Source organism: Bipolaris sorokiniana, assembly GCF_000338995.1.
Source record: "Bipolaris sorokiniana ND90Pr unplaced genomic scaffold COCSAscaffold_10, whole genome shotgun sequence".
Taxonomy (NCBI): domain Eukaryota; kingdom Fungi; phylum Ascomycota; class Dothideomycetes; order Pleosporales; family Pleosporaceae; genus Bipolaris; species Bipolaris sorokiniana.
The window spans coordinates 13324-37429 of record NW_006911904.1 but is presented as its reverse complement, the minus strand read 5'-3'; the positions used below and the strand labels follow the sequence as shown (position 1 = coordinate 37429).

The 24106-nt window shown below is 50.3% G+C and overlaps 8 protein-coding genes across 8 annotated transcripts; 3 read left to right on the top strand and 5 right to left on the bottom strand.

The window, feature by feature from the left end:
* Nucleotides 1–136: 136 nt before the first annotated feature.
* Nucleotides 137–1678, top strand: COCSADRAFT_172743 (uncharacterized protein; the record flags this gene model as incomplete). The annotated part of the gene is made up of 4 exons (XM_007703489.1): nucleotides 137–399; nucleotides 467–902; nucleotides 976–1573; nucleotides 1635–1678. The coding sequence occupies 4 exons, from the start codon at nucleotides 137–139 to the stop codon at nucleotides 1676–1678; spliced, it is 1341 nt and encodes a 446-aa protein (XP_007701679.1).
* Nucleotides 1634–5739, bottom strand: COCSADRAFT_218887 (uncharacterized protein). The gene has a single exon (XM_007703488.1). The coding sequence runs from the start codon at nucleotides 5720–5722 to the stop codon at nucleotides 1859–1861; it is 3864 nt and encodes a 1287-aa protein (XP_007701678.1). The 5' UTR covers nucleotides 5723–5739; the 3' UTR covers nucleotides 1634–1858.
* A 164-nt stretch (nucleotides 5740–5903) lies between these two features.
* COCSADRAFT_120729 (uncharacterized protein) lies at nucleotides 5904–8313 on the bottom strand. Its single transcript, XM_007703487.1, has 4 exons — nucleotides 7450–8313; nucleotides 7102–7370; nucleotides 6928–7049; nucleotides 5904–6872 (listed from the first exon to the last, which is right to left on the bottom strand). The coding sequence occupies exons 1-4, from the start codon at nucleotides 8054–8056 to the stop codon at nucleotides 6116–6118; spliced, it is 1755 nt and encodes a 584-aa protein (XP_007701677.1). The 5' UTR covers nucleotides 8057–8313; the 3' UTR covers nucleotides 5904–6115.
* Nucleotides 8314–8795: 482 nt separating this feature from the next.
* On the bottom strand, nucleotides 8796–11241 carry COCSADRAFT_200946 (uncharacterized protein). The gene is made up of 4 exons (XM_007703486.1): nucleotides 11206–11241; nucleotides 10564–11085; nucleotides 10085–10514; nucleotides 8796–10036 (listed from the first exon to the last, which is right to left on the bottom strand). The coding sequence occupies exons 2-4, from the start codon at nucleotides 11081–11083 to the stop codon at nucleotides 9070–9072; spliced, it is 1917 nt and encodes a 638-aa protein (XP_007701676.1). The 5' UTR covers nucleotides 11084–11085; nucleotides 11206–11241; the 3' UTR covers nucleotides 8796–9069.
* Nucleotides 11242–12032: 791 nt separating this feature from the next.
* On the top strand, nucleotides 12033–13088 carry COCSADRAFT_191549 (uncharacterized protein; the record flags this gene model as incomplete). The annotated part of the gene is made up of 2 exons (XM_007703485.1): nucleotides 12033–12054; nucleotides 12101–13088. 2 exons carry the CDS (start codon nucleotides 12033–12035, stop codon nucleotides 12985–12987), a joined length of 909 nt encoding a protein of 302 aa, XP_007701675.1. The 3' UTR covers nucleotides 12988–13088.
* Nucleotides 13089–13698: 610 nt separating this feature from the next.
* On the bottom strand, nucleotides 13699–15521 carry COCSADRAFT_38221 (uncharacterized protein). Its single transcript, XM_007703377.1, has 2 exons — nucleotides 14608–15521; nucleotides 13699–14504 (listed from the first exon to the last, which is right to left on the bottom strand). Exons 1-2 carry the CDS (start codon nucleotides 15490–15492, stop codon nucleotides 14079–14081), a joined length of 1311 nt encoding a protein of 436 aa, XP_007701567.1. The 5' UTR covers nucleotides 15493–15521; the 3' UTR covers nucleotides 13699–14078.
* A 51-nt stretch (nucleotides 15522–15572) lies between these two features.
* Nucleotides 15573–16652, bottom strand: COCSADRAFT_38220 (uncharacterized protein). Its single transcript, XM_007703376.1, has 3 exons — nucleotides 16528–16652; nucleotides 15978–16467; nucleotides 15573–15915 (listed from the first exon to the last, which is right to left on the bottom strand). The coding sequence occupies exons 1-3, from the start codon at nucleotides 16616–16618 to the stop codon at nucleotides 15750–15752; spliced, it is 747 nt and encodes a 248-aa protein (XP_007701566.1). The 5' UTR covers nucleotides 16619–16652; the 3' UTR covers nucleotides 15573–15749.
* Nucleotides 16653–16813: 161 nt separating this feature from the next.
* On the top strand, nucleotides 16814–18894 carry COCSADRAFT_161867 (uncharacterized protein; the record flags this gene model as incomplete). The annotated part of the gene is made up of 3 exons (XM_007703484.1): nucleotides 16814–17089; nucleotides 17137–17159; nucleotides 17214–18894. 3 exons carry the CDS (start codon nucleotides 16814–16816, stop codon nucleotides 18892–18894), a joined length of 1980 nt encoding a protein of 659 aa, XP_007701674.1.
* Nucleotides 18895–24106: the final 5212 nt, after the last annotated feature.

Here is a 24106-nt window from a genome sequence, read left to right as displayed (position 1 = left end):
GTAACTCCCTAGGTAACAGCGCTGAACTTTCGCCCAGCTTTCTAGGTCTCAGCATCCGATATCACCTTAGCCTTTCTGTGTTTTCCTTTCCTCTCACTTTCCTCCCATTTCTTCTGCACATCTGGTGGAACAGAACATGGCTTTCATGAGTAAGGCGGTGCTCCTCGCACTCGTAGTAGCGTGGGGAGCATCCTTTTATCAAATCTACCTCAAAGATCTTCTTGTAGTTACTTTCGGTGTTGGTCGGGTGATGCAAGATATCGATGAGTTTCCGTATTCTTGCAGGCGTGTCGAGCATCCTAGGCTGGAGGCCTGTGAGGACATCTGGCTTGACGATAAGGGACGCACACTGTATGCGGCATGTGCAGGAACATCGGGAAGAATGGCTTGGAACCAGGCGTAAGTCACATATTTTTCCAATCACAAAATCAGATTCTAGCTTGGTATCAGGACTGATATGGAGCAGGATGAATCAAGTTAATGTAACTGGACGTCGGGTCGGAGGCTCTGAACTCATAGCTCTAGACATTGATAATCCTGGAGCGGATGGCCTTTTCAATCTCCGTTCTATCAAGCCAACAGGCAACTATAGGGGGGCCACAGGTAACATGGATCTCGATCTTCTCGGGTTTGACGCTCTCACCTTGGATGACGACACTATCCAATTCTATTTTGTCAACCAGCGCCCTCCCGTCGGACCATCCAACGACATCATTGACGCATTTAAGACGGGCGATAACTCTACCATTGAGGTTTTCGAAATGAAGAGAGACCAGGAAACCATGCACTATACCCGTACCGTCTTCTCGAGTGAAATTTGGACCCCGAACCGAGTTGCAGCGTTAGGCGATGGATCGGGTGCGTTTCTCGTAACCAACGACCACTCTGTTAAGCTCGGTCTGGTAAGTTTGAAACCCCCAGTCTAGCATATGGAAGACACCAGCACACAAGAAAAGGGCTAACAGAAAACATCAGCGCCGAGAATTCGACTACTTCATCGGCGGTGGAAACGTTGCATACTGCTCTGGCACCGGACCCTGCCACTCCGCCTACTCAGGCAACGAAGTCGACGAATCAACTCTCAAACCCACTGCCACGCCAGACTCACCCTCCTACATGCCTTATCTCAAGCAGGCCCTAAGTTTCATCATCCCCAGACCGAACCTCAAATTCCCTAACGGCCTCACCCGCGGCCTCGACGGCCTCTACTACGTGCCCAGCGCCATCGACGGCCAAGTCCGCGTCTTTGCTCTCGAGCCCCAAAACAACAATACGCTCCGTCTGATCGACACGATCCACGTCGGTATGCCCCTTGATAACATCTCGCCCGACGCAAACGGCGACTTGTACGTCCCTGGGTTCCCAAGCTTAGCGCAAACCGGCAAGTCGTTTTCCGATCCGTATAATGAGATTTCGCCCGTGACTATCTGGCGCATTCGCAAGACGGGGGATCAAGGTACGAGGAGCGGAGAGTACAGGGTTGAGAAGGTGATTGAGGATAAGGAGTCCAAGGTTTTGAGTGGGAGTACCACGGTGAGACACGATGTCAAAACCGGACGGCTTTTTGTTAGTGGTAAGTTTGATGCTGATCTGGTGGTTTTTTTTTCCAGAGATTCTGTGCTGACTTGATGTAGCTGCCGTTCATCCTTTTATTGTGGTTTGTGAGCCGCGCGAGTAAGGTGTGATTGGCGTATAGAGAGTAACACGTCTTGTTGCGTGGTAGTGCGAAAACTGTGCGTTTACACAACCAAATAGAGTCACGAATTATTGAAATCGACATTTGAGCGGAGAAAACGACATCTATACTTGTATATTACCTAGTTAGATTAACCTTGTACGACTCTACCCTTTCCCTCATCTACCGCTTAATCAACCCCTTGGCCTCAGCCATTGCAACCGCCTCCTCGTTCTTCTTCCTCTGCGCCTGCAACTCCTCTTGCTGCTTCCTTGCAATCTCCCTCTTCAGCTGGTCTGGACGCCTGACCGCAATATCCTTGGGCTTGTTATCCGAGAAGAAGAATTTAAGGCTCTTCTCAATGATGTAACAGGCGACAAAGTCAAAAGCCATAATGGTAGTAATCATAATCTTGAATTCGGTGGTGAAGGGAACCAACTTGAGCCTCTCATTCAGCTCCGGAATGAACTCAGTAGCGCAGGAGAATGCGACACCAGAAACGGAGACGAGACCCCAGTACATGCCCTTGTTTTCGCGGATAGATTCACGGAAAGGACGACCCTGGTAATTGATGGCAAAGGTAGAGATTTGCTGAATGAGCTGAAGCAGGTAGATGGCCGAGTTGAGGAGCGATGGTTCAAACTCCTTTTCCAAATCTGGGTTGGGATCCTTGGGCTCGACGCGTTGCACATATTGGCTGACGTAGATGAGGGTGATGATGTGAATGGCAAACTGGCCCAACACGGATCCAATAATATAGGTGTTGAAGATATTGGACTGTGGACGTTCCTTTGACAGAGCCTCAACGGTCTTTGCACGAGAAATGGAGAGGAAACAAACGCTCATCATCATTCCTGAGATGGTGACTTGACCATCGCCAAATTTGATGCCATCAAGGTAGAGGACTGATAAGCTGTAGGCAGAGATCAAACAGTTAAGAGCAAGGATCTTGTACATCTGAATCGTGGCAACAAGCGTGCAGCGACCTTGACGGATGATGTTGGGGATGGCGACGACATTGGCAAGCTTGGAAGTAAAAGGTGCAGCGACAGAGGCATCACCGAGCTTAATGGTCGGAGGCTCGCCGGCAAGCTCTTCCATTTCCTGGGCCATCATCTTTTCTTGCATTTGCTGGGCAAAGTTGGTAGCGGTTTGAGCAGGTTGGACCTGACCAGGCTGTTCAGTGGAAGCGGATCCATTAGCGGCAGGGAGAAGACCCTTCCTCTTGGCTTGAGCCTCCATTGCCTTCTCGTAATGCGGGTTGGTCGGGCCTGGCGGGTACAGATGAGCGATCATGATCGGGACAGGAGGCTGAGGTTGGTTGAAGCGCTGCATGAGGTTGCACTGCTTCTCGTAAACATTTTTCATCTGTGTGTTGCGGAAATGTTCACCAATCTTGTCGAGATCCTCACGGGTACCGTTGAGAAGAGCAACACCGATATGAGCCTGCTTCAAAGCACCGACATCATTGGTACCGTCACCAGCCATAAGAGTAGTGTAACCACGATCCTTGAGACCAAGAAGAATTTCCTCCTTTTGCTTTGGTGAAACACGAGCGTAGACCCAGGTGTATCGCAAGATTTGGTTCCATCCAGGCTGGCCAGTGAATTTAGAGAGCGCATATCCGGTAAGACAGATATCTTTAGTTTTCAAGATCTCATCGTCCAGCGGCTTAGTTGGGTCAACAGGAATACTAAGCTTGTCATCGACGCTACGCCAGACAAGTTTCTCGCCAGAATCGTCGTTTTCAGGTGCGTCAAGGATATAGCATTCGCGATCAACGATCTCAACCTGCTTAGCGACGTGAACGGCAGTAAGGGGATTATCACCGGTGATCATGACAACACGGTGGCTGGACTCGTTCAGGGAGCGAACAGCGTCGATAGCGTCAGGCTTGAGAGGACATTGCAGTACAAGGAAACCGGCAAAGTGTAGGTCAGATTCAACCTGCTCACGCTTGAGGTCGTTGATACGATTCTGACCCCACTCTCCGTCGTCAGATAGGAACTTGTATGCCAGGGCTAGTACACGGCCACCGTTACGCGTAAAGTGTTTGAAGGTTTCCTCGTAGTGTGGGGGTGTATTGACCAACATCTTGCGGATGGTCTCGGGCGCACCCTTGACCGCAGCGATTGTGCTCCTGACCTTGCGTCCAGTCTTGTTGTTGTTGACAAGGACGGTAGCTACGGAACTCTGGCGCTTGAGGGCGGACGAGAATTGGAAACGACGGCGAATTTGAACAAGCTCGGCGTGAGATCTGGCTGTAGTCGTTGTCGCTTGAAGCGTATCTTTGGCTCCAAGCTTCCATCCGAGTGATTGAAGGGTAGCCTTTTCCATGGGTTCACCCACGGTCTCACCATCATCAAGTTTGACCAAAGCGTGAGCAGAAGCAAGTACCAATGTAGTCTCGGTGCCAACATCCGTAACCTTTGCAAGATCTGTGTGTGCACCATCTGGAGCGACTGTAGCGCCACTCTGTCCTAGGGATAGTCCAGCAATGCCGTCAACAACCAGGTCTTCACCAGTCAGAGTACCAGTCTTGTCGAAACAAGCCACATCGACCTGACCAGCAAAGGGAATACGGAATGGCTCGGTACAAAAGATGGCATACTTGCTGAGCGCAGCAAGAGAGGTATTGACGGCCAAACTGAGTTCCATGGGAAGTTCCGGAGGTACGACGCTCGTAACGATAAGAACACAGTCGAGGAGGAGCTTGTTGCGCTGGCGGTCTAGCCTAACACCCTCTTGCCACACGTACCACGAGGCGGCGACGGCGAAGACAGTAAGGAAGAGGATGAAAAAGAGGGCTTCGACATTGTTGGCGGAAACACGCTCGGTAGCGAAGATCATAGTTCTGACAAGGCTTCCTTGGTTGGTCTCGAATCCAGTCTTGACGACGACAGCAACGGCACCCTTGTCCGGTGGTGGGGGAACTCCAGATGCGAGTTTCGGAACAACAGCGCCATCTTCCTCAATGTTGCTTCCGTGTGAGACTTGGAGGACCTTGGTGCCACCCCAGAGGAACGAGTTCTTGTCCAGACCCTCGGGCTCGATGCGCGCATCGCCAGGTCGCAGTTGTACCGATTCCTTGAGCACAGGAGTACTCTCTCCTGACAGCATAGCCTCGTTGACGATAGCCGAGCCTTCGAGTAGGAGCATGTCGCATGCGACACCAGAGTCTTCCTTGGTCCTGCCTACGCTGACAACATCGCCCGGAAGCAGCTTGTCGCTCATAATCTCTTGCCATTGCTTCTGCCTGTATGCCAAAATCTCATAAGGCTTGATGCTCATGCCACGGAACTCATTCAGTGTTCGCTGTCTCTGCCACACAACGGTGCTCTCGAAAACGACCAGCATGAAGAGTGTGAAGAGGGAGTAGTACCAGTATTCATCAAGCATCCACAGCCCAACGCAGAAAACCTGGAAGACGAAGAAGGGAGCGACAGCGTGTTCTTTGAACAGCTCGGTAAATGTGGGGACGGGGATATCGAATGCGTTGTCGCCATAGTGCTGCTGCAGGCGTTCGATCTCGGCGGGGGAGGTGAGGCCCTGTGCCTGTTGGAATGTCTTCAGCTCCGGCTTGGGCTCGGCGTCGAGGGCGTACGCGAGCGGGGCGAAGGAGCCCTTGTCGGCGTCATAGAGGAAACGTCGCTTTTGGAAGAGGAAAGAAATGTTGGGCTTCCCGCCAACGTTGTCGCGGACCAATTTGACAATCTCGGCAGCGCCGGCGTTCTTGATGGGCTGCACTTTGATAAGCTGGGCGCTGCGCACGTCGCTGGCCGAGGTGGTGGTGAAGGCGCTCTTGAGGTTAACATTCCAGTGCGTCATGAGCCAGAACAGCGACTGGAACGTGGTGATGGTGGCAATCCAGACAAAAGTCCATTCTGACGACTGGATGTATTGTTCATAGCGCTGGGGCGAAAAGTATATGGCCGAGAAGGCTGGCCATATTATCAGAAAGGGCCAGATGTACGTGTGCAGCTGCAATGGCAGCGGGTTGTGCAGGCTGGCCTGCTTGATCTGGGGGTTGTCGACAAGCGGCGCCATCGTTGGTGGTGTCGTGTCCAAACGAACGTCAGTCTTTCAAATCCGAGTTTAATGCCCGCCGCAATCGCCATCGCGTGGGCGTCGGCACTAGTTTTCCCGACCCACGTGTCGGGGAACTTCACCACCAGATGCCCGATCCGGACTAGCGCGAAACACGCCCTACCGTCAATCCTTACTTCTACTCGTTGTGCACTCAAAACTACTTGTCACAGATATAACAAGATGCTTTGATTGCAACTATTGGGAAGAGCCATCACCGCCACTATCTTCTAGGCATCACGGTTAGATAGATGTGCCATCCCTCCATCTTTGATATGCCTATGTTCAACCTTGCATATCGCCCTGCGTATCTTCCTTGGCAGTTCCAACCAACATGTCTATCACTGTAACTAACTACAGTGTCATCTCTTCCCATATCTTATCTAGTTTACGATTGAAGAATACATCAATCCAGGCTATATGCTGCATGGTATCTTCCAGCTCAGCCTGGCGTTCAATCCCCAGTATACCACACACGCCAGAAAGCTTCGAAATCCACCAAGCGCGATCTTCATCCGATTTCACAACCGAACATGCCACGACCAACACCCAGACCAGCGTCTTCAAGTTCTTTTCGCGTCCCCATACCTCTACGGCTGAAGTTGCGGGTCGATTGATGGCGATGCGCAGCCGACCCAGGAGAATGGCAAGGATCTTCGCATTGGCTGGCAATCCCCGTAAGGCAGTATATACAAAGATCAGTGTTGCAGCGAGAAGACCCTCGACCACACTTGCTGCATCTGCTCTCTTTCTCTGGTTCTCTTCGCCCTCGTTTCTGCCGGCTTGGACTTCTCTGTCAAACTCGATAAAGTCGCGCGATCGATCGGGAACAGAGAGAACAATGTGTTGCATATCGTAGAGGAGGTTGCTTAGCGTAAGTCGGGGAACCTTTCCAGACCAATGTGAGGACATTGCTAGGGCGATTCGATGTAAGCGGTAAAAGATATTAAAACACTCTGTCGCAGCAAGGGACAACTGAAGCAGAGATGTGGGTGATTTGTACGCTGCTTCTTCCATGAGTTCGTCAGGGAGGAGAGGTGCATCTGGATCAAGGCACACAAGCGGGAATGAAGGCGGTGTCCGGAAGGCCGCAGCAGTATGGAAATCTGCCCTAGCAATGAACGTCTCAGCAATCGGATCGGTTGTCTTGCGTACTGGGAACTCACCATAGAATGCCGCGCAGCAAGCCATCGTTGTGCCCAAGTGCGAATAATCCACCTCTCGCAGTCAACATTTGATTTAGAGCCATTAAATGCATTTGAGCGGTATCGTATGCTCCGAAAAGATTCTAACTGTAGTCAGCAGATGCGCAGTAACCAAAACTGAAGATGGAGTCCAACCTCAAAACTTGCAAGTGTCAAGACAGTACCAATAACCTCGTCTGAGACGACTCCATCAGGCTCTGTGAGCTTGGAACTAATGGCATTGATGGCATCACTTTTGTGCTTGAGATGACAGCAATGTAGCTCGCTAAGGCCCTTTGCGAGCACTCCGTATATTGCCCACGTTGCTAGCGTAGCATGCAAAAGGCCTGCATCATGGATGGCCCAGATTGGCCATGTATTTTTGGCGTCAATAGCAATGGAATTAGTTTTGGGTGCGCTTTTGTCTAAGAGAATTTTAGCATAAAAGGCTGACTTCGATATGCGTTCCCTCTGGAAGGAGGTCTTCTTCCAAGTCACACGTACATAGCTGAAATAACATATCGAAATGTGGTGTCCCTGGTATCGGCAAGATGTCAAAAGGATCGATACGGTGAGCGCTTGGATCTATCCGTAACTTGGGAATTTTCAATATCGATTCGACTGTCCCTTCTCTCGATCTTCCTTTTGCATCTTTTGCTGTAAAGTATCCTTTTCCTGTTATTTGATTCATGAGATGGGCTTCTGTCGTACCTATGGGCGACGAACGTCTTTTCCCCTTGGTTTTGCCTTTTCCATTCTTGGACACCAGTTTTCCGCCTTTGGTCGCGTTGTCGTTTTTCGATCTTTGGACTCGAAACCGACTACTTAGCTGATTTCTTGCCATGACGGTGGTTGCTGAGCTTTGCTCTGGAATATCCGCCTGCGGCGCAGTTATTTTCGTATCGAAGAAGTTACGCATGACTAGTCGACGAATCATGCCCCGTTCGGCTCCGTTTGGCAGATGTGGCTTTGTCGTCGTCACGAAGAACTCGTATTGCCGTGCCATGGTTGCGACTGAAGTATCTCTTCTCTGCGGCTGGTTTGGCGGTGAAAAAGGACTGGCCAAATTCGGGGTACTGTTCTTTGACTGATTTGGTGCATCTACCATCATGGAAAGAGATACTCTATCCAGTTACAAGGAAAGACATAACCCAGGGCACAATAAAAATTACAAGGTAAAATCGGTGTGGAGATGGTCACTAAGACGGCTGCCTTCAGTCGATGTCTAGTCGCTCCCTTGGCCAGGATGATGCGCGAAACCCTGGATCTGATATTTCCGGCTAGAATCGTTGGTGATAATGAGAAACGGGTCGTATTCGTGGCAACAATGGATTATCTAAACACCCGGTTGATTATGGCAGCGGGGCGGGCTTGAAGGGCGTGCAAGTTGTCTTGTGATTGGAGAATAGTTCGAATGCATAATGCAGCCTCGGAACGACCCGAATCCAAGCTCCACCCACTTACGGAATACTAGGGCACAATTCAAGTCAAAAAGAGAGTACCGTAAATGAGGGTGTTTTTTTCGAGTTTTTCTTTTTCTTTTTTCAAAAACAAATCTGCGACTTGTGTCAACTAAATTTAAAGTCTGCATGTCGTGTGTTCGAATGAATTCTAGCACCTTTCCCTGGAATAGCATGATGCGTGCAGCTGAACAACATGACTGATGGTGATGCAGTTCAACTGGTCACGAAGGATGGCACCACTTTTGCAGAACCGAGAATTTTTTGGGAAAAAAATTCCGTTAAACAGCAATCTGAGAAATGGCTAGACGGTTGTAGACAGGCATCGAAGCCAGTGACCAAGCTGACGCAGCAGAGCTAGTCGCGATGTCAAGCCAATGATACTGCTACCCCCCTTTTTGGCCCCCACACACTTGTGGATATACGCTGAAGTTGAAGCAGCATTGCAAATGTATACTAATCTCTAGGAATGACTTGGTTTGCCAAGAGGTGCAAGGAAGAGGACGTGGGGGCAACAGTGTGGTATTTTCTGACCAACAGCCTTAAAAGACGACAGGCACCCAAAACAGCGCAGCTATTCCTTGTACTCCCGCAACGCCTCTTGATTACAGGCCCACTGCGCCCGGAGCTACAATCTATATTTAAACACGGAGGTTCTAGACGCTCATTTACCCTTGTCCTCCCTAAGGCTCACAATCTGATTGAGCACAATATTATTCTCCGTCGAATCGATATCAACACAGAAGTAAGCCGTGCGCAGTGCCTGGAAACGGACAAGAGCGTCCGAAGAGCCGCTCAAGTCCAATGATGTCTCATTGATGAGGTTTCTGATACCCTTCTCGATGACGGCCTTGCTGTAGATGATCTCGGAGTTCGGGTTGAGATCGTCCGCCCAGCCTCCTGCTTTCCAGTCCAACGTGTTTGGAGACTCGGTCTTGAAGAGTGAGTTGTACAGACGTGCAGTGACAGGGACAGCAGTTGCTGCATCCACCCACTGGATGTAAGCTTTTGGCTTCTCAGTGGCTGGAGCTTTGACTGCTTTGATCTCGGCGACATTGCCATTTTCGTCCTTGGAGAAGGATGTAGCGCGGATCGAAAATGGCACATTGTACAAACCAACAGCCTTGTTGGGTGCCAGACGGAAGTAGTCTTCACTGTCTTCCTCTCTGAAGTCAGTGCGATCTATGTAGACTGCACTACCAACCTTGACTTTTCGCTCTCCTGGAATCGTGCCCTTTGGGTCGTATGGCACAGTAAGCTCCTGCTCGTCCTCGGTAGCGAAGTCTTCAATGATGACCTTGATGGGATCAAGTACTAGCATTTGGCGTGGCACAGTTCGTTCCAGATGCTTCCTGATTGAGGCTTCGAAACGCGGAGGCTCGATTTCAGAGAGTGCATCTGTGACGCCGAGCTCGTCGACAAAGTTAAGCATAGCCTTGGCTGGAATACCGCGGCGGCGGAGAGCGACCATGGTAAAGAGGCGAGGATCGTCCCACCCCCGCACCGCTGGTGGGATCTTCTTTGTCTCAACTGTGCCATCAGCATTCTTCTTCTCGACCTCAGTTCCCTCAACGAGCTGGAGGATGCGTCGCTTCGACAAGATCGTACCGCCAACACTGAGTCGGCCAAATCTGCTTTTCTTAGTAATACAAAACGCAGAGAGCAAAAAGCGCACTCACTCTCTTTGCATGGGTCCCTTCTCTTCCGACTTGGGGACCTTCATGTCCAGTTGTTCCAGCAGCCAGTCGTAAGAAACACGAGACTGGCGGAATTCAACAGTACACATGGAATGAGTAATGCCTTCCAGAGCATCACAAATGCAGTGGGTAAAGTCGTATGTAGGGTAGATTCTCCACTTGTCGCCTGTCCTGTGGTGGTAGTTTTCCTTTACAACGCGGTAGGCTGGGAGGTCCCACATCTGCGGGTTGCCCTCGTCTGGATCCGTCAACTTTTGCTTCATTCGGAGGAATGCCTCTCCGGCCTTGTATTTGCCGTCGCGCATTGCTCGGAATTCGGTGATGGACTCTTCAATGGGCCGCGTGCGGTGAGCACAGGCATAGCGTTTACCGCGATTGTCGGGTCCGCCACGCTGGTTGTTGATTTCCTCTCCTGTATGCTGGTTAGATTGTAACTTTCAGTTATTTGCGGCTGAACGTACGAGAACAGTGGCAGACATATGCGCCGTCCTTGTTGATTAGCTGTTCTGCCAGCTCGTACAGCTTGTCGAAATTGTCGCTGCTGTAGGTAATCTTCCAGGGCTCAAATCCTAACCACTTGACAACGTCCAGGATTGCCGTGAAATAGATCTCGTCTTCTTTCTCGGGATTGGTGTCGTCGTAGCGCAGATAGCACTTGCCGTTGTGGTGCTTTGCGAAACCGAAGTCTACTGCAATGGCTTTTGCGTGTCCGATGTGAAGGAAGCCATTGGGCTCGGGCGGGAAACGAGTGCGGACTTCTGTGACGGGCTTCTCTTCGTAAATTCGCTTCAGCCAACCTTCGGAGAAGATGTTGGTCGGCTCGCTCTTTGCGCTAGGCTTTGCCTGCTCTTTGGGTCGCAGGGCATGCTCGGCCTTTTTTGCCTTTGCAGCAGCCTTTTTCGCGGCCTTTTCAAGGGCACGCTTGGAGGGACCCTTCTCCTCCTCGTTGGGCGGTGGTGCAGTAGCTGAGGGTTCAGACATGTCTACGCGATGTTAGGACTTTGCTGGTATTGAATAGATATGCTTGGGATATTTTCAGAGAATCTTCGCCAGTAGTGATAATGGGTGAGGCATACGGATTCGCGTCAAGAGTAATGGCTTACCTGCTAAGTGGTGTGTGGGCTACAATGCAGCTCGTGTGCAGCTTGGAGGGGCTCTATCAATGGTCTGGAGGGGTACTTGAGTCAAACACACTAGTGGTAACTTCACCAGCCACAAACGCCACACTTGACCAGTATCGTTACGTCCCGCTCTTTTGTCACTATTTCTCTACACTTAGTGCATCGACTTTTTTCTGGATTACATCTGGGTTGGTAGAGGCTGACTCTTACGCCACATACCTCGCAAGGAAAATCCGAGATATGACCGAAGATTGCTTGTCGCGACCACCAGTACGCTAGCACGCTGGCATGTGCTACGTATTCTATATTCACTGAGAGATGTCTCTTCACTATCTTTGCATACGCATGACTCATGCAGCAACTGTCAGAATCTATTCAATTACGCAGGTTTCTATGCAATATTTTCGATTCTCCAAGCTACTTCTTGAGTAAATATGTGTGAAGAAGCTTTTGAACTGTCGCATATCTGCAATCTGTGTTACCATGAAAATGTATACATAATGGCGGATTGATTTACCCAGTGCCTAGCAAAATTGTAAACATCCTCTTTGATCTTCTACGAAAGCCCAAATACTAAAAAAACAACAAATCATACTCGATCAATACAAACGACTACAATCAATACTTGTATTCCGGGGCCCATTTGCCAACCTATCCGAATGCCAACAACAAGAGCCGAACCTCTCGCTTACCAGAGGCAGAGAATAAACCAACTTCTCCGCTCCAACCAATACTAACCACTGATTACTGAAGTGCTGGAGCAGGAGCTTCCCAAATACACAAACAGCACCGTGATCGACACTACAAACATGGCCCATCACATGCGCGAATGTGCACTAATTCTTGCCTCAGCATCTAATCTTTACAGCCGCCATAGCCGGGAATCTACTCTCTAGGCTCCTAACCGACCCAGAGCTCCAAAGCGAATACACAGCCCTCTCAGACCGAGCACACTATCAACCTTCCATCTATGCTCACTTTCTAACAGACACCCAGGGCACACCACCAACACCGAGCCAGTACCTCACCATCAGCAACATGGTGCAGGACTATCTAGCCGAAAATACCGTCTCGCAGCACGCATGGCACGTAGACAACATGACGCATCCCCCTGTGCCAGAGCACTCCTCCAACAACGGCCACCGCAAATACCTCCATACTACTAATAGTACCAAATCACGCTCAGCAAAGCGCCCAGAAACCCTCCACCGTTTCTGCAACGATGCCCACCAGCGCTGGCTTGACACCCCTACATCCCTCCGCGACACACCTTTTATTTGTCCCCCAGCTGAAGTCGGATACTCGCGGCACTCTCACTGTCGACTCCGCCAGCACAGGCTGCGGCAGTCATCAAACTACATTATGAATCTCGTCGAGGATATATGTTGCTATCTGCATCGAAGTGGGGTGTTTACGCAGCAGTTTAGCATGGATTGGTACGTTATCTTTTTGCTGTTTCGAAAGAAACAGGCTGCTATTGCGGAGATCTTTTGCTCGGGCCTGCTGCAGGTGTGGGTGCAAGGTGGAGGGGGATTTAATGCGTCTCCTGCAGGAAGGAGCGTAGCGACTGCGAAGAGGGTTGGTGAGGGAGAGTGGGCGGGGTATGAGAAGTGGGTGAGAGAGGAGTCGGATGTTGTGAAGAATATGAGGTTGCAGCAGCAGAGGGCTGAGGAGTGGCGGAGGGCGCTGGAATGGGAGGATCGGGAGAGTAAGGAGAGTCATTGCGAGTGTGCACAAGTGGTAGATGTTGGTCTTGGTCTATGAGTGGCTATGTGGTGAAGTAGTATGGATATTTGTTGGCTAAATATTGAGTTCACACACAGTGCTCTCTTCTCTCCCACTAATAGTATACAACTGTCTCCAGCATGTATGAATATTGTTCCCTATTTTCCTCTCACCCGTGTACCATTGAAACATGCCTCTATTCTATTCTACCAAAAGTCTTCCTATTGTACAATGACAATGCGGTAAAGTTCAGGCAAACAACTCAGACTCACTCTCCAGATCGCTCCTTCCTCGCCTATCCCACTAACTCCCAGTCTACACCCGCAGATCCACTATATATCTCCTCTAGTCTCCAATTGCTCAAATTAATCCAGATTCTTCAAATCCTTAAAGAAGGAAAACATTCCATCAATCCACCTAACATCATTCCCAAAACATGTCCTCAAACCCCCCCACCAACACCACCAAACCCTTCACCCCCACCACCGAACTCCATGACCTAGGCGCCACACGCTTCGACCGTGACACGGCCGCACCCTCAGACCGCGATACAGCCCTGCTCCACCGCCACACGACAGCCCCAGTAATCACTCCGCAAGGCCGCGCACCACCTGGGCTAGAAGCAAAAGTGCACGCATGGACGACGTTCCAGTTTACGACAGAGGATGTGGATCGCGTGGAGGAGTTGAAGGGGGATTTGCATGGCGGAATGTTGCATCGTGTCAATAGGGCTGCGAGAGGAGAAGTGGGTGGAGGTGTTTTCATGTGGAGTCGGGAGAAAGGAAGTAATAAAGATACAGCTCAGGAAACCAAGCTTTGTGGGGGAAGAAAGGGGGAAGGGGATGCGGCGCCGATGGCTAAGGGGATAGCGGAAGAGATGGGGAAGGATATGTTTTGGAGTGGGCCGGTTTCTTGAGGCGTGGGTTTGGGGGGAGGGAGATGGTTAGCGTGAAGTACGAGTTTTTGAGGGTTGAGGAGAAAGGCTCGATTCGACCTTGACGTGGTTGATATGCAAGGTCAGTATGGCTTGATCATAGGAAACCAGCCGAGGATATGAATGCATGGATGGACATCATACACACACTCAGCATCAAGAAAAGCAAAAGGACCCTGTACACCATGTCGGCACCTCAGGTCTTTTTGAAATGCCTATGCACAAGCCCACACACGCTCTCCCACAAGACCTGGTCCCTTCCCTTGACCCACTCCACTACCACCTCCCTTGCCAAGTCGACAACCCTGATCCTAAACGACAGCTTAACTTGCATTCTCTCGCCCTCTTCATCGGTCCCTTGCATCTCATCAACACCACTCTCCTCCTTCACTCTTTTTTCGTAAATGCGTCTGTAAGACCGACTCCACACGTTTTGCGCCGCCTCGCCAATACCAGTACACGTTGAGGGATCCCAGGTCCAGCTAAGAAGGTCAAGCGAGGCCATTTGAGTAGTAATGGCGTCTTTGGCCTGCTGGGGGTCGATGGAAGGAGGTAAGGTAATGGGATAGCATGTTGGGAAGGGGAGGTATTCGTTTGCCATTTTTTCTATGCGGGCGTGGCTCTGCAGCAGGGTTAGTATCAGCTTTCATGGTAGATTCTGCAACGGATTGAATAGTAAAACAAGAATGCATCAGTTTTATGGTGAATATTGCGGAAAGACATACATTTCTCGGTCGCAGATCCCCAAAACTCCATGCTACGATCCACCGCTTCGTACCGCTTGCTCCTGCTTCAATTACGCCTACGGCCCAGTTGGTAATTCCGTGCTGCTTTAGTAGGCGGATGATAGCTTTTGCGCTATCCATTTTACCAAACAAACTGCTGTACCATTGAACCTTTTCTCGGAGCACCAGACTCTCGTTGACAAGGGCAGTCACGAAACCAACGTCGCCACCAGGAGATACCATTTCGTTTTCAGACCCGGTACAGATGGCGTTGGGCTTGCTGCTCTTGCCCTCACCCGCGAGACTGGATCGCATTTCAGAAGGGGTTGCGAAAAAGGGTGGGTTGCATATTGTAAAGTCGAGATGGGTGAGACCAAGGGCAGCCAGAGGAATTAGAGGGGTGAGAGCAGTGGTTTGAAGGAGCTTTGTACGTGTCATCAAGTGATTGAGAGCAAGGTTGCGGGCGGCTGAGTCGAAACTCTTTTTATCAATGTCCGTAGCGCACATGGACCAGTTTGGGCGCGATCGCAGACATAGCATGGTGTATATGGCAGATGCACCGGTTCCTATATCTAGTCCCTGTACGTGGCGGTTGGGGTCATATTTGTTGGAATAGTCTGGAGATGTAGAGTCGACCAGGCCCTGTATCCAGGCGACATAGTTCCAACGATTCGGTATTGGTGGGCAGAGGCGGTCATCCGGAACGTCAAGTTCAAGACCAAAGTCTGATTTCAGAATTGCCTTGGATAAGGCTTGAACAGTGTGTGGGTCTTGAAAGTCGAGCTTGCCTAAGGCGCGCTGCCATATCTGCTTAAAGTCATTGTCGCTTTTGGCAAGCGCTTTGAAGTCGACCGTGTCATACGGGGGCCGCTGCTCGAGGAGCATTGGTATTGGGATAGGTAAATGTGCCAGCGAGTGCAGTGATGGAGTCGAGCATGTGAGACATGAGAAGAGCAAAGTTAAGTGGGTAGTGCACGGACCAACCCGGCCTGATTGGTGGTGACTTTGGTGATGGAGTGATTGGAGAAAAATAATCTTTAGTACCAGACACTCTACAATTGATATACAAGAATATGAGAATGGCGTTGCCGTAACCCGTATGTGCACCTACCACTGTCTACCAAACGCCGTGTAGAATACCGTCATATCAGAAAAGGCCCATCGTAGGCACCGTCTGGCTCTTGTAGGCGGACTGCTTCGAGCGAGGGAACAGTGCCGGGTTTGTAAAAGCCCAGCAGCATCTCCATGTCCTCTTCGGTCATGGCGCAGAGGTCATCGAGTGAGTATTGCTCGCAGACTTTGGACATCCTGTAACGGGACTGCGTAAGCAAAAGGACGGACGGGTGAGTCAGCCAGGGCAAGTCACATACCACTGCATGCGCTTGGGGCCTTCTTCTATAGTGGGCGCAACCTTTCTGAGCTTCTTTCGCAGCATGCCGACTCTCTGAACAGCATTCCCAATGTTGTGAGGGAGGCCGGCGGCGATCTGTCTCCTGACAATGTTTGCGAGCTTGGGCCCGTTGCCATTGGTGCTGACCATGATTTGCAGAGGCCCGTCGCGGTGGACGCTGCCAAAGTAAAAGTCGCATTCAGGAGGGACATCTGCGATGTTTGCAGCGATGCGCCTCTCCTTGCACAGCTTGTAGATCTGCGACGAGGCTTCTGGGTCATCCACGGCAGTCAGGACCATGTCAACACCGTCGAGATCCGAGGGCTCGAACTTGCGGTCGACATAATCGACCTGGCCCTGGTCGATGCGATAGGCGACCTCGTCGTTAAGACCTTCGCGGGGGGAGACGACGGTGATTTTGGCGTCGGCGTTGAGTACATTCACGATGCGCCCGGCAGCAACCTTGACTTTGTGTCAATGGTCAATACATAGATTGGTAGGTCGTCAATACATGACAGCACTCACCTCGCCGCCGCCGACAACCAAGACGCGCTTGTTGCGGATCTGCCAGGCCAGGATCAGCGAGCCACCGCCCTGGATCTCGGGGTAAGGGCCTTTCATAATGCGGTGCGGTTGCGGTGTTGCGGAGACGATGGGGCGCAACGCGGAGATGGGATGGATGACGGCGGAGCAAGCATGCATTACTCCTACTAGCGCGCAGTGGCCATACACTCAACTTCATCACTCCACTCCACTCCCACTCCGCCTTCGACACCACATGCCCCCCGACGGAGCCTCTCCTCGACACTCGCCATCATGGCCTCGCGCAGGTCCTTGGGCGGCGGCCGCGTGCTGGGGAGCGGGAGAAACCTGTCACCCGCCGCCGCCACGACTATCACGGCCACGCCCAACCTACTCCTCTCGCCCTCTGAGAGCTCCGTATCGCTGAGCTCCCAGACATCCAACAGCCCTGCCACCACAGCCGAGCCTAGAGACGACATTGGTAGCAGAGTGCTCGCCGCTGCCAATACGCCCTCGCCGCAAGCCAGTGCCTCAACCAGGCTCATCTGCCCTATCTGCAGCGACGAAATGGTGCGTCCCCCAACGCCGGCCGACCAAACGCCCAGCTAACCGTTCAGGTCACGCTGCTGCAGCTTAACAGGTACCCGACATGTGCCAACTTTCTATCCTATCAGCCCTGACGATGAATCACTAGACACCTCGACGACACGCACCAGAACCTGGTTGTCGAGGAGCAGGACGAGGTCAAGAATTGGTTCGAGGCGCAGATGCACAAGGCCAAGAAGTTTCAGCCCCTCGCCGTCCTCAACCAGAAACTCAAAGGCCTCGATGTCTTCGAGTCTAACGACGCCCCTCACACCCCCCACCACGCCTCCCACTCGGCCTCCAGCTCCACCGCCCATGTCGCCGTCTACGAGCCCGCCGCCGTCCGCCGAGACCCAGACGAGGACGTTACCCGCGCGCACTGGCAGAGACCCGCATACCGCGATGTCTGCGCGGACCCCCTCTGCGCCCGCCCCATTACCGCCTCGCCAATGACTCTCGGCGGAGGTCAGCCCGCTGTCAACTGCAGGCAGTGCGGTAGACTGTTCTGCGAAGAGCACACCATGTACCAGATGAAATTGTCGCGACAGGCCAAACATGACCCTGTGAGGGGCATTTGGTGCCGCGTCTGCGAGACCTGCTACAAGTCAAGAGCTGGATACAACGACCACCGCGGCCTGGAGCGCAATCATTTTGACGAGTTCGTAAAGATCAGACAAAAACATGTAGACAGGGAGCGCATGGAAGTCAGCCGTCTTGAGAAGCGCCTGACCAAGCTCACACAGCTCCTCGCAAACCCGCCGCCCGTAGACGACACTCCCGCCTCAGGCAGCTGGTTCTCGCTGCCTAGCGCCAAGAACCAGCGCAAGGCTCTCGAGCAGTCCATCATTACCTGGGAAGAAGACGCAAAAGTCCCAAACTGCCCCTTTTGCCAGCAGGAGTTTTCAACATATACATTTAGACGGTCGCACTGTCGCATGTGCGGCCGCGTAGTCTGCAGCGACCCGAAGACTGCGTGTTCAACACAAGTTGGCTTGAATGTTGCCTCGTCTAGTGCTCAAAATACGGAAAAAGAAGCAGGGCAGGTCAGCGTTGAGGTGCGCATGTGCAAGGACTGTCAACACACTTTATTTGCTAGAAACGACTTTGAGAGAGAACTCGCCACCAAGCCCAAGGATCAGCGCGCTTACGAGAACCTTGCCCAGTTTGAAAGGGGAATTCGGCTGCTTCTCCCTCGTTTCCATAAGCTACTGCAAGCGCTGCAGGATCCAGACAAGTCGCCTACGCCCCAACAACTGACCGATGCCACAAAGGTCCGCAAAAGGCTTATGGACGGATTCGCTCAGTTTGATGTTGCCGCCAAACGGATACGCGACCTGCCGACCGACTCGCCCACGCAGCAAAAACTACAAAAAGCCGTATATCAACAAGCCTACAGCTTCCTGAGCCTGCATATGCTACCCTTGAGGTCGCTTCCCAAGATCCTCAAACACGCTGCTCCTCAAGGACGTCCAAACGGAGGCAGTGCCTTGGCCTCGATCAAGTACAACGACCGCTCTACCGGTAGTGTCGTTAGTAGTAGCGAAGTGTCAGCCATGGAGTCAGAGGAGAAGGAGCTCAGAGAACGACTGATTGTGCTTGAAGAACAGAAGTTCATGGTATCAGAGATGGTCTCTGACGCTACCAAACATCGCAGATTTGACGAAGTGTCAAGTCTGGTGCAGAACTTGGACGATTTGAACAGGGAGATTGACCAAATCAACGGAAAACTGGGTCAGCTTGATTTTGCTGGCGCTTACCAAGCGGGTATAGCCAACTCACAACCGGGATGAGGACATCTGAGCATACTCACGTTCAAACATTTCTTGTTAACAATGAAGGGGTTTGATGTCGAAGAACCAAAGATCCCTCATTATCGACGAGCCAGATCTCGGACCGTGGTCTTGAGCAAGTAACCTTCGTCAGGTCGTATTGACCCACTACCCTTGGGCCAGCTCCCCACCAGGCGTCCCCGGTCGGTCTTGTGGCATGATCCGCCGCCAGGATGCCGGTTCCGTGGAGAGACGCTCATAGAGACACAATCTCCATAAGGGTGAAATGAAAAAAGAACCGAGAACCACTCGATTTGTGAAAAAGAGAATGGGAAACTGCATCATTGTAGACTCATCATGTGTACCTAGATGGTCCTTTTTCCACGCTTATGTGCCCTGGAAATCCCATATACAAGAAGACATTGTGGAGAACCTCATTTCCTTTTTTTCTGCTGCGATTCATGTCACTTTGTTGTGATTGTCGTGGTCTTGTGCTTCGACTCGACACGGCACCGGAATCTTCCGGGATAAACTCATCAAAGAAGTCTAGTTCGTATGCAGTTTTGCTGATGAATTGTATGCGGGCCCTCTTGGTCCCACGCATCTTTGTACCGACGCATTCTCGAACCAATCCTTCGATGCCGTGTATTTAGCTCACTGTCCAGGTCTTGGGGACCCCAAGCTCCATGTCAATCAGATAGTTCTAACCGGCCTTCATGCCCTGGATAGCACCAACGTTCATTTGCTTAAAGACGGCTGTGATTCCATCTATCGCTGTAGTGACGACCTGTCGAACGTCGCGCTTTATCTCAGCGTCTATACCGACATCGGCCAGTTCGAGTACTGCTTGCTTAACGTTCCCCTAGCTAGCTTAGATCATCATAACTGAGATGACAAGACCACCAGTTGGGTCCAACCATTATGCCTTGTAAGGAAGTTCAATCCAGGAACGAGAAGTAGTATTATCAATGCAGTGAGCGAGCCCATGCGGTGGTGGTAGGCGTTAGATGCAAGGACGGCTGATTGGCGCTCTTTCGCAAACTTGAGAGCTATATAGGTTTAGCCAAAGAGCCATAACGAGTTATAGTAGACTTCTTAGCGTAATACAGCCACTCTTTGATGAATACAGAGCCTACAGTAAGTCATATAGCGTTGATATCTGGGCCCAGGTCTTCTGCGCTATGGTCATGTCCATGGTTGTGAGGGACAAGTCCTCAATGCCCTGCCATTCGAGCGGCTTCTGGAAAGAACTACTGAACCAGCACAACTAAAGCCTCTCATCCCATTAGAAACCTCCTGACAGTAGGATCATACTAACTCCTAGTGCACATAGCCTCTCGATTTTTCCATAGCCGTTAGGGAATCGGTGCGAAGCAGGCTTAAGTGACTAGACCACAGTTGCAAGAGTAAGGAAACCGCTAACGAGGTCGGTGAGACTATGGATTACATCGACTAAAAGTGCTGCAGCGTGTTAATGGTGTTTTGTATTACGGCAAGCCTCAAACTCACCCTGGCTTTTGAACAAGTAGCTGCCGAAGCCCTTACTCACGACCATGCTTAAGTTGACATACAGACCGATTCTAGTGATACAGACTCCAGCATCACTCTTGTTTCAGATAACAATTAAATGTTGTCGGAAGAATGTAGCAGCGAGTGAATTTCATGACCGCGCGTGTACATCGTCGAGGTTATAACGGTAGGGGATACGTATTATATGCGACGAATGACCGATGATTAGTTTATAAGTAGTAGCGCAGTACTTATTGCCGTACTAGCTTTTATACCTAGCCATGTTTGCAGTACATGCCCTTATAGTCGAACGAGGTTCAAGATATAAAGGTGCTGCCATTGGGGTGATCAAAATACCGATGTAGAGCTGAGAGTATTCATTATATGTATATGAAGTACGGAAAGGCCCCTTGTCTAGCCGTACAGCACGGAAAACGGATATACGATAGATGCGGGCACGCAAGCACATGCCGGATGTGGGCTCATCACCTGGAGCTCCAAGGCAAGGCCTATCTCAACGCCTGCTGTCTCACCCAATTATACTGTGTAAACTTCTTGCGTCCCTGAACAAAACAGGTTTCCATGCCGTTATTGCTAGTGATAGGCCGGAACTGCTGTGGAACGACAACGATGATGAGGTTTCCCCTTAGACACCAGCTTAATACGCCTTATAAGTATCAAAACTTATATACAACAGAAATTGTATATCCTCTTAGCTTGATTCTACCACGTACTTAGCAAAGGTATACCATTGATCTCTTTTTTCATGAACATTCTGTAACTCTATATATTCTCTAGGTGTTGACATAGTGGGCGTCGCGGCCTGTAATAAGGAGAGTGAGACCGCGAGGACTAGGTGAAATATAGAATAGAGTAACTACACAAACTTGTATGATTTACTCAGTCAAGAGCTACCCACCAGCTAGCCTGAGCTCTGATTCGTGACGAAGTCATTCCCATTAAGTCTATAATACCTACAAAAGTTCTGAAAAGGCCCATGATTATAAATGGCTGGACTATCTACTAAGTACTACTCTCGTCTTGATCTGTACCAAGCTAGGCGAATCTTGCGTGAAAGGATGCCCGCATAATTATCTGATAGCTCGTGGGGTGTTGACATTGGTGTAAACCAACAACAACAATAGCCAACCCTTCGCCGTAGAGTTGATCTGTCTTCGGGCCTTCATTTACCCCTCTCGCCATTCCACAGTGTTGCCAGACAACCCCACGGATGTCTTTCGACATCACGTTCACTTGCCTTCGTATGAGCCAGGTTACATCAAGTGAAGCCGGGGTCCCTCTAAGTAAGCTAAACGGCCCGCCTAAGACCGGCTGCCGGCTGCCGACTGCCGATTATCCAAATAAAGCTGGTTTTAATCATCCAATGAACCAATGGCATCGGGCCGCATCGACATCGGGTTTTCATGCAATTTATTATAGGAAGAGTTCTACTTCGATCCGTGGCGGTCCTACTACTTGGATCTATCGCTGTTCTAATTCAATTTGCCGCCACTTACTTGCAGAAAGAAAACAAAACCTTTCATACGACTACTCAACGTAACCGACGGGAACACTTGGCTTACAAAGGAGTGCTACAAATTGAGTAAGGTCTGCAGCTCCTCGTCGAGGCCGAAAGTCCGATCGTGGAGACTAAACACACCTTGGCTATTTAAGGACGTCAGTGCGCACAATGAACCGATACAAAATACGATTTCTCGGGACATGCAAGATCGCAATGCACGTAATATTAGGCTAGCTATTTACCACACTATATTGTATCATCTTATGTTGTCGGCTATGATATTGAAAGTTGATTTTAGTCGAGCGCGAGGCTAGGTGACTAGTGAAACCCGTTAGCTAGATTAAAATATGAGGATACAATTGCAGATTGTTGCCGCTGCCAATACGAAACCAACCGAAGTAGAATCGAGGCGGCTCGTTAAGCATCTTTGGACCACGAATGCCTGGCATCTACCACAGTGGGCATTATCATCCGGGAAAGCAACAGCGCTCAACTTTGTAGCACCACTTGGCGCTATCTTCCAAGAATCCAAGTCCCGGCAGTATCAATATCAATATTGTTTCAGAAAGTTCATCAGAAATTCGCTGCAGTGCATAAAATGACTCTCCTTGGCACTCCAACTTTCGAGATGTTTCCTCGTGAAACCAGTTCGAAATTGCTTCAGCCATGTAAACATGCAGTAGGCGACATGCTACCCCAATATTGAATAACAGTCTTCACTTTCTTTTGAGTACGTATCGATATCTGCCGCGTTAATACGGATGTATGAGTGCCTTGGATGTTGTGTAGGGTCGTCCACCCGTCTAAAATACAGCCACGTTCCATCCGGTTCTGTTCCCAAGTTTTCGAAATCAAAATCCATTTCATCATCGATAAAGCTTCTTAATAGCCATTTAACTGCAAGATGATTGTAAATGCAGTTCATCGCAATGGCCTCTGCGTTCGAGGTGGCGTGCCAACAAATTGACGGTTTAGAATCTGTTCGGATCAAATAAAATAACCGTGAGGATATATCGAGCGTTCCCCAGAACGCCGGAGGAAAAACAAGGACGAGAAATATCAAAGTTAGTAGGTTTCTCTTGATGGAACAGCTTTCTCTGTAACTGTTTCTTAGCTGCTTGTGTATAGACACATAGTCAAGACCAAGATGTTTACATTCGTCAAGCTCAACTAGAAGGCCTATGCTTTGCTTTTGTTCCTAGAGGTATGGTTTAATAAATTCAAAAAATACCGATAAACCTCTTTTGCAGGGACCTCTTACCTCCATCATTCTCAGTTTTCCTTTAATTTGATTCAAAGGGCTAGGTTTTAATCATCGAAGGAATGAAACTCTGAGTTGGTTTGAAAAAGCTTCTCGCATAACCCAGGACTTCTTATAGTAAACGAACTTCCAATGCGAGTTAAACAGTGACTATTTGTTATTACACAGGTTTCCAGCACGATTGTTAGATCGAAGAAGGGCCTTACCAGATCGAACAAAGAACCTTGCTAGATTAGAAGATTTCACTGGATCTTTTTCTGCGGAAGATGATATATGAACTTTCATTAAAGCTGCATGTTTTCTTCATGTCAATGCGATCAAAGGCCTATTGACTTTTCCGGCTTGGGTATCCGTTTTGTTGCCCTTTCGGGCTTACAGCTTCAAAAGGTAGAGCTTAGCTAGCCTCTATCCATATTAAGATAAAAGGCGGAGGGGCCGTTCGTCTAAAGGTCCGTTTTATGATTACGTAACAGGCTAGGTAGCTAACGTGCGGGATCAGTAAGCTGGGCAGATCAGTAAGCTGGGCACCCCACCAAACTTCACCCAACGCTCTACACAACCACCACAATGCCGCGACAACAACGTTCTATACAGACTTCTCGTGAAGGCAGAATAAGCCTTGCTATCGCATCTTATCGTAATAATCCAAAACAATCTATTCGTGCTCTCGCAAAAGCCTTTGATATACCACAATCTACACTACACACGCGTATCCATGGTGTCCAGCCACGATCAGAGACAGCCTCTGTCAACCGCAAGCTATCGCCCATTGAAGAGCAGTCTCTCGTGCAGTGGATCCTAGACCTTAACCGACGCGGTTTTCCGCCTCATATCATTGACGTGCGACGGATGGCAGACGCTCTACTCGCCGCGCGTGGCCAAAATCCACCTCCAGCACCTATGGCAAGAAGTGGTGTCGCGCTTTATCCAGACCAGCCAGA

What these genes read in the sequence shown, in the direction of transcription:
- COCSADRAFT_218887 (XM_007703488.1), bottom strand. Translation starts at nt 5,722, where the DNA reads ATGGCGCCGCTTGTCGACAACCCCCAGATCAAGCAGGCCAGCCTGCAC.
- COCSADRAFT_120729 (XM_007703487.1), bottom strand. Translation starts at nt 8,056, where the DNA reads ATGATGGTAGATGCACCAAATCAGTCAAAGAACAGTACCCCGAATTTG. An exon ending in CGATATGTTATTTCAGCTAT is followed by an intron (nt 7,371 to 7,449) that starts GTACGTGTGACT and finishes AAATTCTCTTAG; the next exon opens with ACAAAAGCGCACCCAAAACT. An exon ending in TTGCTGCGCGGCATTCTATG is followed by an intron (nt 6,873 to 6,927) that starts GTGAGTTCCCAG and finishes GTTCATTGCTAG; the next exon opens with GGCAGATTTCCATACTGCTG.
- COCSADRAFT_200946 (XM_007703486.1), bottom strand. Translation starts at nt 11,083, where the DNA reads ATGTCTGAACCCTCAGCTACTGCACCACCGCCCAACGAGGAGGAGAAG. An exon ending in ATATGTCTGCCACTGTTCTC is followed by an intron (nt 10,515 to 10,563) that starts GTACGTTCAGCC and finishes ACCAGCATACAG; the next exon opens with GAGAGGAAATCAACAACCAG. An exon ending in AAGGGACCCATGCAAAGAGA is followed by an intron (nt 10,037 to 10,084) that starts GTGAGTGCGCTT and finishes TAAGAAAAGCAG; the next exon opens with ATTTGGCCGACTCAGTGTTG.
- COCSADRAFT_38221 (XM_007703377.1), bottom strand. Translation starts at nt 15,492, where the DNA reads ATGCTCCTCGAGCAGCGGCCCCCGTATGACACGGTCGACTTCAAAGCG. An exon ending in GGGATCTGCGACCGAGAAAT is followed by an intron (nt 14,505 to 14,607) that starts GTATGTCTTTCC and finishes ACCCTGCTGCAG; the next exon opens with AGCCACGCCCGCATAGAAAA.
- COCSADRAFT_38220 (XM_007703376.1), bottom strand. Translation starts at nt 16,618, where the DNA reads ATGAAAGGCCCTTACCCCGAGATCCAGGGCGGTGGCTCGCTGATCCTG. An exon ending in CGTCTTGGTTGTCGGCGGCG is followed by an intron (nt 16,468 to 16,527) that starts GCGAGGTGAGTG and finishes ACCATTGACACA; the next exon opens with AAGTCAAGGTTGCTGCCGGG. An exon ending in GGCCCCAAGCGCATGCAGTG is followed by an intron (nt 15,916 to 15,977) that starts GTATGTGACTTG and finishes GTCCCGTTACAG; the next exon opens with GATGTCCAAAGTCTGCGAGC.